The 16115-nt window shown below is 42.9% G+C and overlaps 1 protein-coding gene across 1 annotated transcript in view; it reads left to right on the forward strand.

The window, feature by feature from the left end:
* The first annotated feature begins 10988 nt into the window (after positions 1–10988).
* tusc3 (tumor suppressor candidate 3) overlaps positions 10989–16115 on the forward strand; it is a 141729-nt gene continuing 136602 nt past the window's right edge. Inside the window, exon 1 of the mRNA XM_017686208.2 lies at positions 10989–11119. Within this exon, the coding sequence (XP_017541697.1) occupies positions 11033–11119 (87 nt within the window). The 5' untranslated portion in view covers positions 10989–11032. The remainder of the gene's footprint in view (positions 11120–16115) is intronic.

A 16115-nucleotide genomic window follows, 5' to 3' on the forward strand; every position in this document is an offset into this window, starting at 1 on the left:
CACGCGCTCACTGCGTCTGAGCTCCGGAGATAGAGGGAGCAAGAGAGAGAGAGAGAGAGAGGGAGAGAGAGAGAGAGAGAGGGAGCAAGAGAGAGGCAGACAAGAGAGAGAGAGAGAGAGAGAGGGAGCAAGAAAGAGGGAGCAAGAGAGAGGGAGCAAGAGAGAGAGAGAGAGAGAGAGAGGGAGCAAGAGAGAGAGAGAGAGAGAGAGAGAGAGGGAGCAAGAGAGAGAGAGAGAGGGAGAGAGAGAGAGAGAGAGAGAGAGGGAGCAAGAGAGAGGGAGCAAGAGAGAGAGAGAGAGAGAGAGCAAGAGAGAGAGGGAGAGTGAGTAGAGAGAAAGAGTGAGAGAGAGGGAGCAAGAGAGAGAGAGAGAGTGAGTAGAGAGAAAGAGTGAGAGAGAGGGAGCAAGAGAGAGAGAGAGAGCAAGAGAGAGAGAGAGAGGGAGCAAGAGAGAGAGAGAGAGAGCAAGAGAGAGAGGGAGAGTGAGTAGAGAGAGAGAGGGAGCAAGAAAGAGGGAGCAAGAGAGAGGGAGCAAGAGAGAGAGGGAGCAAGAGAGAGAGGGAGACAAAGGAAAGAGAGAGGCAGACAAGAGAGAGAGAGAGAGGGAGGGAGACAAGAGAGAGATAGCGAGAGAGAGAGAGAGAGAGAGAGGGAGACAGGAGAGAGAGGGATACAAAAGAGAGAGAAAGGGAGACGAGAGGGAGAGGGAGACAAGAGAGAGAGAGAGGGAGGGAGACAAGAGAGAAAGAGAGAGAGAGAGGGAAACAAGAGACAGACAGAGAGTGGGAGACGAGAGAGAGAGAGAGAGAGAGAGAGGGAGAGGGAGGAGAGGGAGAAAAGAGACAGAGGGAGAGAGAGAGAGTGAGATGAGAGAGAGAAAGAGAGTGAGATGAGAGAGAGAGAGAGAGAGAGAGAGAGAGAGAGGGAAACAAGGGAGAGTGATAGAGAGAGGGAGAGAGGAAGACAAAAGAGAGGGAGACGAAAGAGAAAGGGAGGCAAAAGTGTGAGAGAGGGAGAGATAGCAAGAGAGAGATATACTGAGAGTATATACTATGTTATCATATAATTTATGAGTATATATTGTATGGGTATATGATGTGTTAGTGTATACTCTATCAGTATATAATGTGTGAGTAAATACTGTACGAATATATGCTGCATGAGTATATACTGTGTGAGTGTATAATGTGTGAGTATATACTGTATGAGTATATACTGTGTAAGTCTATACTGTTTGAGTATATACTGTGTAAGTATACAATGTATGAGTATATACTGTATGAGTATATACTGTGTGAGCATATAATGTATGAGTATATATACTGTATGAGTATATACTGTGTGAGTATATAATGTGTGAGTATATACTGTATGAGTATATACTGTGTGAGTATATAATGTGTGAGTATATACTGTGTAAGTCTATACTGTTTGAGTATATACTGTGTGAGTATACAATGTATGAGTATATACTGTATGAGTATATACTGTGTGAGCATATAATGTATGAGTATATACTGTATGAGTATATACTGTGTGAGTATATAATGTGTGAGTACATACTGCATGAGTATATACTGTGTGAGTATATACTGTTTGAGTACATACTGTTTGAGTATATACTGTGTGAGTATATAATGCGTGAGTATATACTGTGTGAGTATATAATGTGTGAGTACATACTGCATGAGTATATACTGTGTGAGTATATACTGTTTGAGTATATACTGTATGAGTATATAATGTGTGAGTACATACTGTATGAGTATATAATGTGTGAGTACATACTGTATGAGTACATACTGCATGAGTATATGTGTGAGTACATACTGTATGAGTATATAATGTGTGAGTAAATACTGTATGAGTATATACTGTGTGAGTATATAATGTGTGAGTACATACTGCGTGAGTATATACTGTGTGAGTATATACTGCGTGAGTATATACTGTTTGAGTATATACTGTATGAGTATATAATGTGTGAGTACATACTGTATGAGTATATAATGTGTGAGTACATACTGTATGAGTACATACTGCATGAGTATATGTGTGAGTACATACTGCATGAGTATATACTGTGTGAGTATATAATGTGTGAGTATATACTGTATGAGTATATAATATGTGAGTATATACTGTTTGTGTATATACTGCATGAGTATATGTGTGAGTACATACTGTATGAGTATATAATGTGTGAGTACATACTGTATGAGTATATACTGTGTGAGTATATAATGTTTGAGTATATACTGTTTGAGTATATACTGTATGAGTATATAATGTGTGAGTACATACTGTATGAGTACATACTGTATGAGTATATACTGTTTGAGTATATACTGCATGAGTATACTGTATAATGTGTGAGTACATACTGTATGAGTATATACTGTGTGAGTATATACTGTGTGCATGTCTGAGGGCTCTGAGAATATGTATCTTTCCTCACACTGTAGATCTGCAGTGCTGTTTAACTTTTAATTCAGCCTCGGTGTGAATGTTGCATCTGAAGTGCAGCTGCATTGCTGTTATCATTTCTTAATCTTCCTTTACAAATGATCAGATCCCGCCGTGTTTTTGCACGTTTTGATCCGAACATCGTGGTGCCGTCGTAAACGTGAGCAGCCTGAATGAGACCTGTAATAGTCCTGCTTCAGTGCTTCAGCGTGGAGGAATGTGCAGCTCTCCACTGCTGTAATGCGCCTCTCCGCTCTGCTCTGTGGCTCTTCTCTCTTTTCTTTCTTTCCTTTTTTTTTTGCATTGAGTCACTTTGTAATTAATCATTTCTTGGCACAAGCTTTTATGCGCGCGCCTGACCTCGACTGGGTACAGCATGCCAGCTCCGGTGACGTCAGCTCCCAGACTGGGGCCAGATTTAAGCGCTTGACAGGTCCGCACCGTCTGCCTGCCTGAGCAGCGTGTATATGTATGTATGTGTGGATACAAACTCACCTCGCCGGCACACCTACCCTGTATCTATGCACATGGTCCAATCAATCAGCTCCACCTACCATTAACAGGACCAGGACCGTGTCCACTCTTCTCCTTCATTACAGCTTCTATTCTTTCCAGGAGTCTCACTTTCAGTTTCTCAAAGAATCTGCAGACACACCTCCAAAGTTCAGTCTTAGAAGCTGTTTCAAAAAAACAATTCAAGGCTAAAGAGATAATGGGGCTCATAACAACCACCTGGAAGACCTGGTAGACACCAAAACTGTCCCCATCAGATAAACAGCACTGTTTCCTGAAGGAAAATGAAGAATTTGCATGGCTTTGCATGGCTGTTTCTACTGGAAGTTAAATGAATGAAGGGTGGGGGGGGTTCTATGACTTTAGCACAGTACTGTATGTACATGTATGTGTATCCCACCTCTCTCCTCCCTCTTCTCTCCTCCGAGGCTGCACATGTGTGTGTGATTCTGTATTGTGTCCTAGATAAATGGAATACATGCATCATCCACTGTCTCCTAAATTCTGGCCCAATTATCTTCCTCTGGTCACGACCTAGCGCTGTGTGTGTCTGTGTATGTGTGTTTGTTGCTTTGTGTGTGTGATAAGCAGCGAGAGAGAGAGAGAGAGAGAGAGAGAGAGAGAGAGAGATGGAAAGAGAGAGAGAGAGGAGAATAATCTCATAACCAGAGATCGATGCATGTAAACCAAACACCAATAATCCTGTGCCCACACGTTTCTATTCTACATTTCGCAACACGCGGCCAACTTTCTTCTTCACCTGCCAAAGGCCTGAAAAAACAGCTGCTGAATCACCAATCCAGAACAAGCCCTGCCCCTCCAATCTACAAGAAACCCTGCCCCTCCAATCCAGAACAAGCCCTGCCCCTCCAATCTACAAGAAGCCCTGTCCCTTCAATCCACAGCAAGCCATGCCCCTCCAATCCAGAACAAGCCCTCCCCTCCAATCCAGAGCAAGCCCTGTCCCTTCAATCCACAACAAGCCATGCCCCTCCAATCCAGCACAAGCCCTCCCTCTCAAATACGGAACAAGCCCCAAATCCAGCACAAGCCCTGCATCTTTAATCCAGAATAAGCAACAGCCCTCCAATCCAGAACAAGCCCTCCCTCTCCAATACAGAACAAGCCCCCAATCCAGCACAAGCCCTCCCTCTCCAATATAGAAGAAGCCCCCAATCCAGCATAAGCCCTGCATCTTCAATCCAGAATAAGCAACACCCCTCCAATCCAGCACAAGCCCTCCCTCTCCAATACAGAACAAGCCCCCCAATCCAGCACAAGCCCTCCCTCTCCAATGCAGAACAAGCCTCCAATCCAGCACAAGCCCTGCATCTTCAGTCAAGAATAAGCAACACCCCTCCAAACCAGCACAAGCCCTCCCTCTCCAATATAGAACAAGCCCCCAATCCAGCACAAGCCCTCCCTCTCCAATACAGAACAAGCCCCCAATCCAGCACAAGCCCTCACTCTCCAATACAGAACAAGCCCCCAATCCAACAAAAGCCCTCCCTCTCCAATATAGAACAAGCCCCAGTCCAGCACAAGCCCTCCCTCTCCAATACAGAACAAGCCCCCAATCCAACAAAAGCCCTCCCTCTCCAATATAGAACAAGCCCCCAATCCAGCACAAGCCCTCCCTCTCCAATACAGAACAAGCCCCCAATCCAACAAAAGCCCTCCCTCTCCAATATAGAACAAGCCCCCAATCCAGCACAAGCCCTCCCTCTCCAATACAGAACAAGCCCCCAATCCAACAAAAGCCCTCCCTCTCCAATATAGAACAAGCCCCCAAACCAGCACAAGCCCTCCCTCTCCAATACAGAACAAGCCCCCAATCCAACAAAAGCCCTCCCTCTCCAATATAGAACAAGCCCCCAAACCAGCACAAGCCCTCCCTCTCCAATACTAATTATTAACTTAAAAGCGAATTATTCTGTTCTAATGATTCAGTAATTGTGTCTATTTTTCACAGAATGTCTCATTCTTCAGTAGAGAGGCCCCAGTGCTTATATCAGACCTGTAGAGTAGAGGACCTCCCACTCCAGCCCTGAGGAGAGAAGCTCTGACAGACCAGGACTGACATTAAGCACATGGAGCCATCCGTTAGCGCAAGCAACAGTGCCGCTGACCTCTGTTTGCCTGGCTGGGGGTCCGGCGTGTCCGGTTAGAGAAGCATGAGTCACGGCAACCTCCCTGGGGATGGGGATGGGGATGGGGATGGGGATGGGGATGGGGGTGGGGGTTAGTGTTTGGGAGCCATTGCACCAGCAATGTCCCTCTCATGCCTCTGCAGGAATATCCACTAAACGCTAAACATCTGAGCACACAGCATTTTGGGATTTTGTTACGGGATGCAACTTTGGGATTTTATTGTTATTATTTATTTATTCAGGACAGATTTTTCTACACAGCTAAACCCCTTTTTCCCTTTTAAAAATGGACGAATTTGACCTGTTTTCCTCAGAGAATCTCTTTGCTAACATCATTAGCATAATGTCATGCTAATGCCAAAGCAGCATGCTTTCAAAAGTCACAACTGTCCAGCAGCAATCTCCTCACTTTTCTTTTCGAAAGAGCTGAGAGCTTTCTTACTGTGAATGGGTTCACCCTGTGTTCCTCGGAGAACTTGTCTGCTAACGCTGCCAGGCTACTGCCAAAACAACAATTAGCTTTAGCTTTTAAAAGTCACAGCTGTCTGGCAGCAATTGTTTCACCTTCTTTTGGACATTTGGCTGCTTTATAACTTTCGTTTAGTGTATTTTTGTAGTTACAGGCCACTCTAGGCCTGGGGGGCTGCAGCTTAGTCTTATTAGCTCATACACACTTTGCTAACTAGCTGATAATTAGCTAAATCTGCAGTGATGGATGAGGAACATACTGCGCAGCGCTAAAAACCTGCAAGGCAAGAATTTTGCTTATTTGGCTAACGAAGAAACCTCACTTAATGAAATTTCCCTTAGGATAAACGGCCAAGTTGGCCAATGCCACTCCCAGGAGTAATTTGTGGTGTGAGAAAACGCTAAAGTGTAAAGCCCAATAGGCCGCTAACACCGAACACGGACATCCCTGAGGTAAAACACTGAAAAATACAACCTGATAGTCGAGTATTATGATCTTTTGAGATGTCATTTGGTCTCCATATCATTCTAGCCATTGTAGTGTCTCAACAAATGCTAGGCTACTCTTGCGCCATGGGTAAATTGCATGCTAACGGCCGTGAAACACATGTACTTGCTCTTCACGACTCATTGACTTTAATACAGGCGTGCGTCTCGTCGTCTGAGTACACCCTCACATACTCACACGGACAATCAGACCATCCAAACAGACCATGCTGCTTATAACATTTAGCATTCAGACAGTTTAATGACTTGGGGGCGCTTATCTTCGAATGCTCTCACACCACTTTAAATAGACCCACAGACACACACACACACACACACACAGCTGAGAAAAAGCCCATTATTCTTTTCTCTTGACCTATCAAATGTAATCCTTGAAACAACAAAGAAGGAAAATAAAGCTCAATCAATGCTCAGCCTCTGACAGGCTCTTAGCACCACAAGCAAGGCCATAAAATATGCTAATAAATCCGAGCGCCCTGTGCGGGTCGCAGTGTGTCTTTGTCTTTTTCTGGCAATAATTACTATCGCTTTCCATCCTGACAGTCCAGTTTTTGCTGTTGCATCTCCCAGCCGCAGCCATGCCTTCCAAAAAACCCTGAGGTGCCCCCTGATGGCACGGAGGGGAGATGCAGCAGGGAGACATTACAGCACTGCTGTCGTATGGCCTCTTTCACTGCTTTAAATATGCTTGGCACTTACGGCAAAGTAACGTCATGCGTTCATTGCATTTCATTTTCAAACTGTAGTGATTGCTATTCAACTTGGTGCACATTGGAAAAAGCTAAACCACTGTCACTTTGGATTTGCATTTAAAAAAATGAAATGCAAAATTTGTCTCGAAAAGAAGTTCTGCAGAAAGAACTGAATACAATTCGCCTTGAAATGTAATGACGGTGCAACTATTACTCTCCTTGTGCGGTAGTTTAAACAGATTGGCCTCATTTACATGCAATTATAACAGTGAAAACGTTGTACTCAACATTACTATCCATAGTGACATGTGGAATACGTGCAAAAATGAACAGCAAAACCCCCACTACAGTGTTTTTACTTCAAATTTGCCTCATTGAAAGGCAACCGAAACAGTGAAATGCAATACATAAACGAGATTGCATTTAACTAGTAACATGTGGAAAAAGTGCCAAAATGAAAAGTAAAATATCTGTTATATTGCTATAACCTTGTGTAAAGTACTGCAAGGTGGAAAGCAGTAGCTGTGCTTCCATTACACTTGAAGGCAATTTGTAGTCAATTCTGAAATAAGGGCAAACGACGTGAAAACAACGTAATACAGGTTTCGTTTTCAGTTTTGGCACACATTCCGCTCGACACCATGAAAAAGTAATGCATTTCACGTTTGCCCACTTTTTGCTTTTCTATTTGGCGCAAATTACTCCCCATATAAACCTGCAAACAGGTGCGGGGTCTGGGGCCTTGGCGCCTGGGGTCGCCCGTCCCCCGTTTGGGCTCCTCCCTGCGCTGGAGGGGTCTGTGCCCCCCTGGGCGCACCGTCGGGTGGTGGGGGGTCTGGGGCGCGCCGGGGTGTCTGTCTGGCATTCCAGGATTCTGGATGCCTCCCGGGAGGAGGGGTGGGGCACTCAAGTAGGGGGACAACCACATAGGGCTGGTTGGTTCTGGACCCAGGACCACTGTGTTTGCGTATATATGGGTGTGTGTGAAGTTTGTGCGGGTGAGTGTGTTTGTGTTGGTATGTATGTGTGTGTGTTTGTATTGTAATCGTGAGTATGTGCATTGTAATCGTGAGTATGTGTATGTGTGATAATTGTTGTCTCTTGTGTGCGTGTGGGTGTGTATGTTTTGTGCTGTGTCAGCTGTGTGGGCGGGCGCCGGCCTGGAGCACGGTGGTGTCCTGGGGTCGTGGCCGCTTCGGGCCCAGGGCCGGCCTTCCCTGCGCCGCGGCCGGGTGTAGGAAACCGGGGTGCCTAGTGAGCTAGCGCCAGCTGGCTCTCTTCCTCCGAGGGGTAGTTCTCTGCCTCTCGGTCTTTCTTATCCTGACCCTTCCCCTCCTCCCACTCAGTCAAACATCACACTACACATGGGGGTTCTGGGGGAGGGGGGCCCATGCTACAGTGAGTAGGGCCACCTATCTGGCTCTGCTCGCTGTGATGCGTGATGTCCCACTCCTCCCCTTTTTTCCCCCCTTACAATGACACATTTCATGACACAGTACAGTACACACAGGGCTTTGGGGGGCAGGTATCACTCAGTGGATGGTGGGTGGCGCTGCTGATGTGACCTCACTTATCTGCTCACTGCTACCTGCCCCTCAATTTTATTTACACATTAGACATTGAGGGCCTTGGGGGTCAGTGTGGCAGTGTGCTGTTATTCAGTACTACATTGCCTCTGTCCCTCCAATTTTAATTGCACTGTAGCTCACACACATTCTTTTCATTTCACACACATATTGAGTGTGTGGGGGGGGGTGGGCGGGTCCTCTCACACCCCGGTTTGGTGCACCCTGCCTGGTGGGGAGACCGGCCGGTCATTCGGGGCCGGGGTGGCTGCCTCCCTGGGTTACCGCTGACCCGTGCTGGTGTCCGCCCGCCGATACTGTGAGTCCATGTATGTTCCGTGTGTATGCATGAGTGGGTGACTGGTGTGTGCGAGTGTGGGTGTGGGTGTGTGTGGGTGCATGTGAACATGTGTGTGTGGACAGCTGGGCCTGGGTCTATGACTTGCTGAGCCTGGACATCTGTGGTACATGGTGGTGGGCAGGAGTTACCCCTCCCCACCGCTCCCCGCTGCTTGCCGGGGGGGTGGGCTGCTCATTGCCTCTGGCTCTCCGGTCACTTGCCCTTTGTCTGTGGGCGCTCTGTCTGGGGCCTCCATTCTTCGTCCTCTGGGATGTGCACGCGGTGGCCGTCGGGGCGTGTGGCCTCAGGTCTCCTGAGTTCCTAATGGGCTGTGGATGGTCCGGGTCCCCCGGGTCCTTCCCTATCTGTCTCTGGACCACGGGGGCATGGTTGCGGCTTCTTGCCCTCATTGCTGAGCACATTCCATGACACATGACACGTGAACGCGTATACACACATATACACATTGCTGCAAACAGTAGAATTGTGTGTGGTGGGTGGGTGTATATGTATAGAGGCATATGTATAATGTAAACATGTGTATGTATGTAGCAGCAAATAGTAGAATTATGTCTGGGTGTATATATGTATATGTATATGTGAATATGTATATGTATGTATATCTGTATAATTGTTTTTTTCCCCTCCCCTTGTTTTTTATTTTTTATTTTTTTTATTTTTTTTTAACTTACTTATTTATCTATTTATTTTTATTTAGTTGTCTGTTTATTTACTTATTTTATTTGTTTTTTCTCTCTCTTTTTTTTTTTTAATTATTATTTGTTTTTTCTATTTATTTATTTACTTACTTAATTATCATTATTATGATTTATTATTATTATTATTATTATTATTATTATTTTTTTTTTTTTCCTCTCTCCTCCCTTCTTCTCTTTCTTTCCTGTCCTCTTTTTTATTGCCTGTCAGGCCTGGCCAAACAAATAAAATAAAAACTTTAACAAGAATAGGCTTTAGTAACCTATAGAGCTTTTTCTTGTGAAAACAAATATGTTTGGTACATCAGTACATTCGGATTACCATTCCGATTGCAAAAATGGCCAGACATGACAGGTTAAAAAAAAAACCAAAAAAAAAAAAAAAAACCTGCAAACAAAATGCAGTGGACGGTCCATTAAGATATCTGCCGGCATCGATCAGATACAGTAACAAAACATAACTGTATTACACTGCCAGATATCTGTGGGGATAAGCAAATGGGCAGTCATGGGCTGGAGGTCAGGGAACCAGCCTCGTGACCGGAAGGTCCCCGGTTTGATCCCCAGAGCCGACAGCACATGACTGAGGTGTCCTTGAGCAAGACGCCTAACCCCCAACTGCCCCCCGGGCGCTGCAGTTAGGGCTGCCCACCGCTCCGGACAAGTGTGCTCACTGCCCCCTAGTGTGTGTGCGCTCACTAGAGCGTATGTGGTGTCTCACTTCACGGGTGGGTTAAATGCGGAGGTGAAATTTCCCCGTTGTGGGACTAATAAGGGTAAAGGAAAACACAACGGCACAGTAGTTAGCTTAGCCTCAACTGAGTGTTTTCATACTGTCACTGAACTTAACGGTAAAAGAGTGAAATAAACACACAAACAACCATATTCCTCTACTTGAAGTGTAATAGCATACATTTCCCAGAAAGTAGTGGAGTAGCTGCATAACTTAAGGCCAGGTTGAACACAGACATAGCACCGTATATTTGTCAGCTTTATGAATTGAATTATTTATAGCATTTCCACACATCCTTGCTTATAACGACGCACACATTACCCCAAATACATCCTGAAGAAAGGTTCAACATAGCTTAACCTTATAAAGATTAAAATGGCTCTGTTGGCCATTCATTTATTATTGATTTGAGCTACGCTAAAGCAAGGCGTTGCTGAAATGCAGCCTTCACGCTGTCAGAAGTAATAACGTATGCAGACACAACCAATAATCTATAATTCAAACAAGCTGACACGCATAAGTTGCTACCAGTTTTGTGTAAATACGATCACAGGCTAATCATGTTTACTAAGTTAAGCTTTATACCATGCTAGGTCGAAAAACTGCGCATTTGACTGTTTTTCTTCCTCTAACACTTCCACTTTAACCACCCGAGGTGCTTCTTAATGAGCTGATGAGCTGGTTTAGGTGTGTAAGCAGGACAGAAACGCAAAAATGTGTAACATTTCCTGCTGCAGGCCCTGCTTTAGCTCGCACTGCCCTAAATACTGCAAAGACTACACTTCCCATGAGGCCCCGGCGGAGACTCCGCGGCCCTGATTAGTCGCGGCGGCAGCCAATCGCGTCGCCCGGACGCTTCCCTGCCGTGAGAGCATCTTCCATCATGGCGGTGTGCTGCAGGTTACTGATGCTGCTAACGCTGCTAACGCTGCTCTGCGTTCAGCCTGGAGCGGCTCAGAAGAAGAAAGAGGTACAAACACGACCGAATAAGCGACTTTCCTGCAGCCTGCGCTGTTAAAAATGTCCAGCAGTGGTTGTGGTAACGCGCCCCGGGCTGTGTGAGCTCAGTGGAGGCGAAGCTGGGATTAGATGTCGTTGTTTTGGTCGCTGGACTCGGTCCCTGGACTCGGTCCCTGGACGCTGGGACGGCCTTTCGGATGAGCCTGTGGTTGATGTCACTGTTCGGGCTCCGTGTTAAACCGGGTTTAGCTCAGTACAGGAGAGCTGGTGCTGTGGTAGTGTTGGGTCGTTGTTATGGAAGACAGACAGACAGACAGACAGACAGGAAGGAAACCGCCAGGTCATTTGGCACGTTGACGTTCAGTGGTCTTCCCATAGAAGGAGTGAATGAATGAATGAATGAATGAATGAATGAATGAAGAGGGACATTGGCGTTGTTTATCTCCCAGGCAGGTAAGAGATGGATTCATGTATTTGTATACAGGCAAGCTGTCTGTCTGTCTGTCTGTCTGTCTCACTATCCAGCTGTTCACACACCTGTTTCTTTATTTTTATTGATCTATCCATCTGTCTAAATGTCTTTCAGTATACCTGTCTATCTGTATATATGTTTACATGTCGGTGATCTAGCTGTATATCTCTCTGTCTGTCTGTCTATTGATCTATCGGTCTATCAGTCTATCTGTCTGTCTATCAGTCTGTCTGTCTGTTTATTTGCATGACTGTCTGTCTGTCTGTCTGTCTGTCTGTCTATCTATCTATTTATCCATCGATCTATGTATTGATCTATCGATCTGTCAGTCTATCTAACAGTCTGTCTGTCTGTTTATTTGCATATCTATCTATCTATCTATCTATCTATCTGTCTGTCTGTCTGTCTGTCTGTCTGTCTATCTATCTATCTATCTATCTATCTATCTATCTATCTATCTAGCAGTCTATCTGTCTGTCTAGCAGTCTATCTGTCTGTCTGTCTAGCAGTCTGTCTGTCTGTTTATTTGCATGCCTATCTATCTGCCTGCCTGACTGTCTGGATAAACAGATAGATAGACATCAATCCACCGATCTATGTATTGATCTATCGATCTGTCTGTCTATCTAACAGTCTGTCTGTCTGTTTATTTGCATGCCTATCTATCTATCTATCTATCTATCTATCTATCTATCTATCTATCTATCTATCTATCTATCTATCTATCAAGCTATCGATCTATCTATCAAGCTATCGATCTATCCATTGATCTATCCGTCTGTCTGCATGCCTTTTGTCTGTCTATCTGTGTATCTGTTTACATGTATATCAGTCTGTCTATATCTACACTGCCTGAAAGCTGAGACTGTTGTTTTTTTTTTTTTTTAAGAATAGTTTTGAGAAGTTTTTGGTCTAAACAGAGTGTTGAATTGTGTGCAGGTGCAGCGAGGCGATATGGCAAAAATCTGACGTCATGATACTTGAAGAGATTGTCTCGACACACAAAATACATCAGTGTTTTTTATTTTTAAGGTTTTATGAGTAGAATAAGAGAACAGTATAAAAAAAGTTATTATATACTTTTTCTTCAACATATTACATACAAGTTGAGTTAAACATGACTGAATATGCTCTCTTTGTAAAGAAACATGAAAATGTTGCGAGGTGTAATGTATCACAGCAAATTACGTGAAGGCTTCTATTTGACCATATTTGTTGTTGAGAATGTTTGGATTACGCTGTTGACCCCAGTCAATGCCTCAAACGCAAGTCAGAATCGTTCGCAGTGGTGGTGATGGGAACCGGACGTCTGAAGGGTTTATTTTTTCAGATTTCCCAGTTTTACCATCATCTACATTACATACAGAAACTCAGAAGAGACGTGTAGGTTCACTGGTGATTTTGGATAGTAAATAAAGTGACTATGTTTGTGTTGTAGTCATGGCGACTACACTACGACGGGTTCCCATCACCACCACTATAAAGTAATCGGAGTCTTTACAATCCGCATTTTCACACCAAACTACTCTGAATGACTCTGTTTACATCTCAGCTGTTGAGTTATGTACAAACCTTAATTCCAAAACACTTGAGGCAGTAGATAAAATTGATGCCTGCGACACGTCCCGAAAAGTTGGGATGTGGCATTTCAAACCTTGGAGAAAGATATCTTAAACAGGTGGTGCAGTTATGCTTGGTTATACAAGGAACATCCACGAAAGGCCAAGTCCCTTAAAGAGCGAGGATGGGTCGAGACTCACCACTTTGCCAGAAAAATCATCGGGAAAATTCCTTCAGTTTAAGAAGCCCATTCTTCAATGAGTGATTGCAAAGATTTTAGGTTTTCCACCCTTTACGCTGCGTAGTCACATCAGTGTTTCGGGTGATCCAGAAACATCTCTGTGTGTAATTGAGAAGGCGCAATTGAATGGCTGTGACCTTTGACCCCTCAGATGGCATTGCCTTAAAAACTGGCATCTTTGATGCATGTCACCACATGGGCTCGGGAATACTTTGACAATCCATTGTCAAACACACTTTGTTGCTGCATCCAAAATGCAAGTTAAGGCTGTGCTATAAACAGTGGAAATACTGCCAGCTTCTCTGGGCTCAAGCTCATCTGAAATGAACTCTGAATGCTCAGTAGAAACGTTTATTGTGGTCTGAGTCAGCCTTTCATATTGTTTATGGAAATTATGGATTTGTTTTCAAGGCCAGAGATGAAAAGGGACTTCCACATTATTACCAGTGTAAAGTTCAAAATCCAACATCTGTCATGGTATGTGGAGGTATTAGTGGGTAACTTGCAACTTCTGTAAAAGCACCTGCTGCCTTTCAGACGCCGTGTTTCAGGGACGTTCAAGCTTATTTTAACATGATGACACTAAGGAATATTTTGCATGTGTGTCACCGGCATGGCTGCGTACTCAGAGTTGCAGTCTGCAGTCCAGAATTCTGCTTTCAAAACTGGATTCGTTTATGTCTTCAGACCCTAAACAATTACTAGGTGTGGTTAAAGGGACATTTGGTGTAACACAATGGCAAACGTGCTCCCGTCCCAGCTTCTTTGGAACATTCTGCAGGCATCACATTTGGAATGAGTTTACATTTATATAAAAAAGTTAATTAGTTAAAACGTCAGCTACTGTCTTTTTGTATTAATTTCACTTTAATGCAAGAAAACAATAGAATTTACTAATCACTTCCCTACATTTTCTGTTTTCATTGGCCTTTCTCACACTATCCTTACTTCTTCGGAGTTGGTTTTGTGGAAATTTCGTCAAATCCATAGTTTTGCTACAGTGGAAAGAGAGAGAGAACATGAACTGATGTGAAAAGTCAAGTGTTAGAGAGTGAATGGAGGAGGTTGTGAATGTTGGGTGTAATTGTAATATATTTTGTACCATATGCTGATAGAACAGTGCTGAGCTGCGTTATACCAGAAGCATCCACCCCGCTGGGTGTTTGATGGAGGTGATTTAGCGGTAAAAGCTCAGAGAGATACATATACAGAGTTATTTATAGATGAGGAAGAAGTATGATACCCTCTCTCTGCTGTGATGGAGGCTCTATATCCACACTCATTTTTTTCATAATGAGAGTCCGCATGAGTGGATTTACAGAGACCCCCCAGCACGCCGCTAATTCATCTACAGCTATACTCAGGCCTGCCATATGAGCCTAACTCTACTTTCTGCATGTGCTCAGGATCTTCTAGTTCTAGCATTAGGCTCTGTACCATTTTTAATAAGCTAAAAATTCTAATAGCCAATAATTTTGCTTGATAAAAGTTTTATATGTAATTTATTTGTTGTGTTTCCAGGGTTTATGTTTGCACCTAAAGACCTGACCAGTTTTAACCAACTGTTGATTGATACCACTCTTGATGTGTCTAAAATGTCAGTGACTGATAATTTTGGCTGGTATAATTTTATGTAAAAATGTACTTTTTGTTGTTTCAGAACTTTGACTTATGTCAATATTCTCATTGATATTGATACTAAAGTGCCTAGATTTCCAATAAATGGTAATATTGACAGATAATAGTACATTAAAATAAACGTCTTTGTGCAGTTACAGGTTTTTTTAATCAATATAATTTTTTTTTTATCAGTCTTAAAGTGCCTAAAATTCCAGTAACTCATGATGTTGGCTGGTCTAGTATTATATATAAACTGACAAGGTAAACAGGCTTCAGTTGCTTTTGTTATAGACCAATGCTTTTGACTTGTGTAAAATGGTCATTGATACTGTTTAATTATTAATTTTTATGAGTTAATTATTATATTGCCTGATATAATTTTATATAAAAATAAACAGGCTACAGTAGTTTTTGTGTAGCTTAAAGTTTTTGATGCTCATCTTAAAGTGCCAAAAACATTTGTTCACCAGTAACAATCTTGAAGTGCATAAAATTGCAATCATTGATAGTATTGGCTGATATAATTTTATATAAAAATTAAAAAAGTAAACAGGCTTCAGTAGATTTTGTTGTAGCTTTAAGTCTTTTTTTTTTTGTTAATACGTAAAGTGCCTAAATTTTCAATAACAATTTTGGCTGATAAAATTTTATATTAGAAAAAATAACAAATTTAATATGTTTTAATAGGGCCTTTGCTCCATATGAATATTAGTCCATCAATAACAATCTTGGAAGTGCCTAAAATTCCAATAATTGATAATATTGGTGGGACTAATTTATATAAAAACTGTAAAAGTAAACAGGCTTCAACTGTTGTAGATTGAGGTTTTTGACTTGTGTAAAATGGTCATCGATACTTTAATAGTATCTATTTTAATAGTGTCTAAAATATCAGTCGTTTATAATATTGATTGATATAATTTTATATACAAAAGTAAACAGGCTTTAAGTAAAGGCTTAAAGTAGTTTTTGATGTAGCTTCAAGTCTTTATGTTGATCTTGAAGTGCCTGAAATTTCAATAATTTGATGTCATTTTACATTTAAAAAATGACTGAACTTTAATACTTTTTAAAATGTCTTTAATCCATATGAATGTTTGTTCATCAATAACA

The sequence above is a fragment of the Pygocentrus nattereri genome, chromosome 22, assembly GCF_015220715.1.
Source record: "Pygocentrus nattereri isolate fPygNat1 chromosome 22, fPygNat1.pri, whole genome shotgun sequence".
NCBI lineage: Eukaryota > Metazoa > Chordata > Actinopteri > Characiformes > Serrasalmidae > Pygocentrus > Pygocentrus nattereri.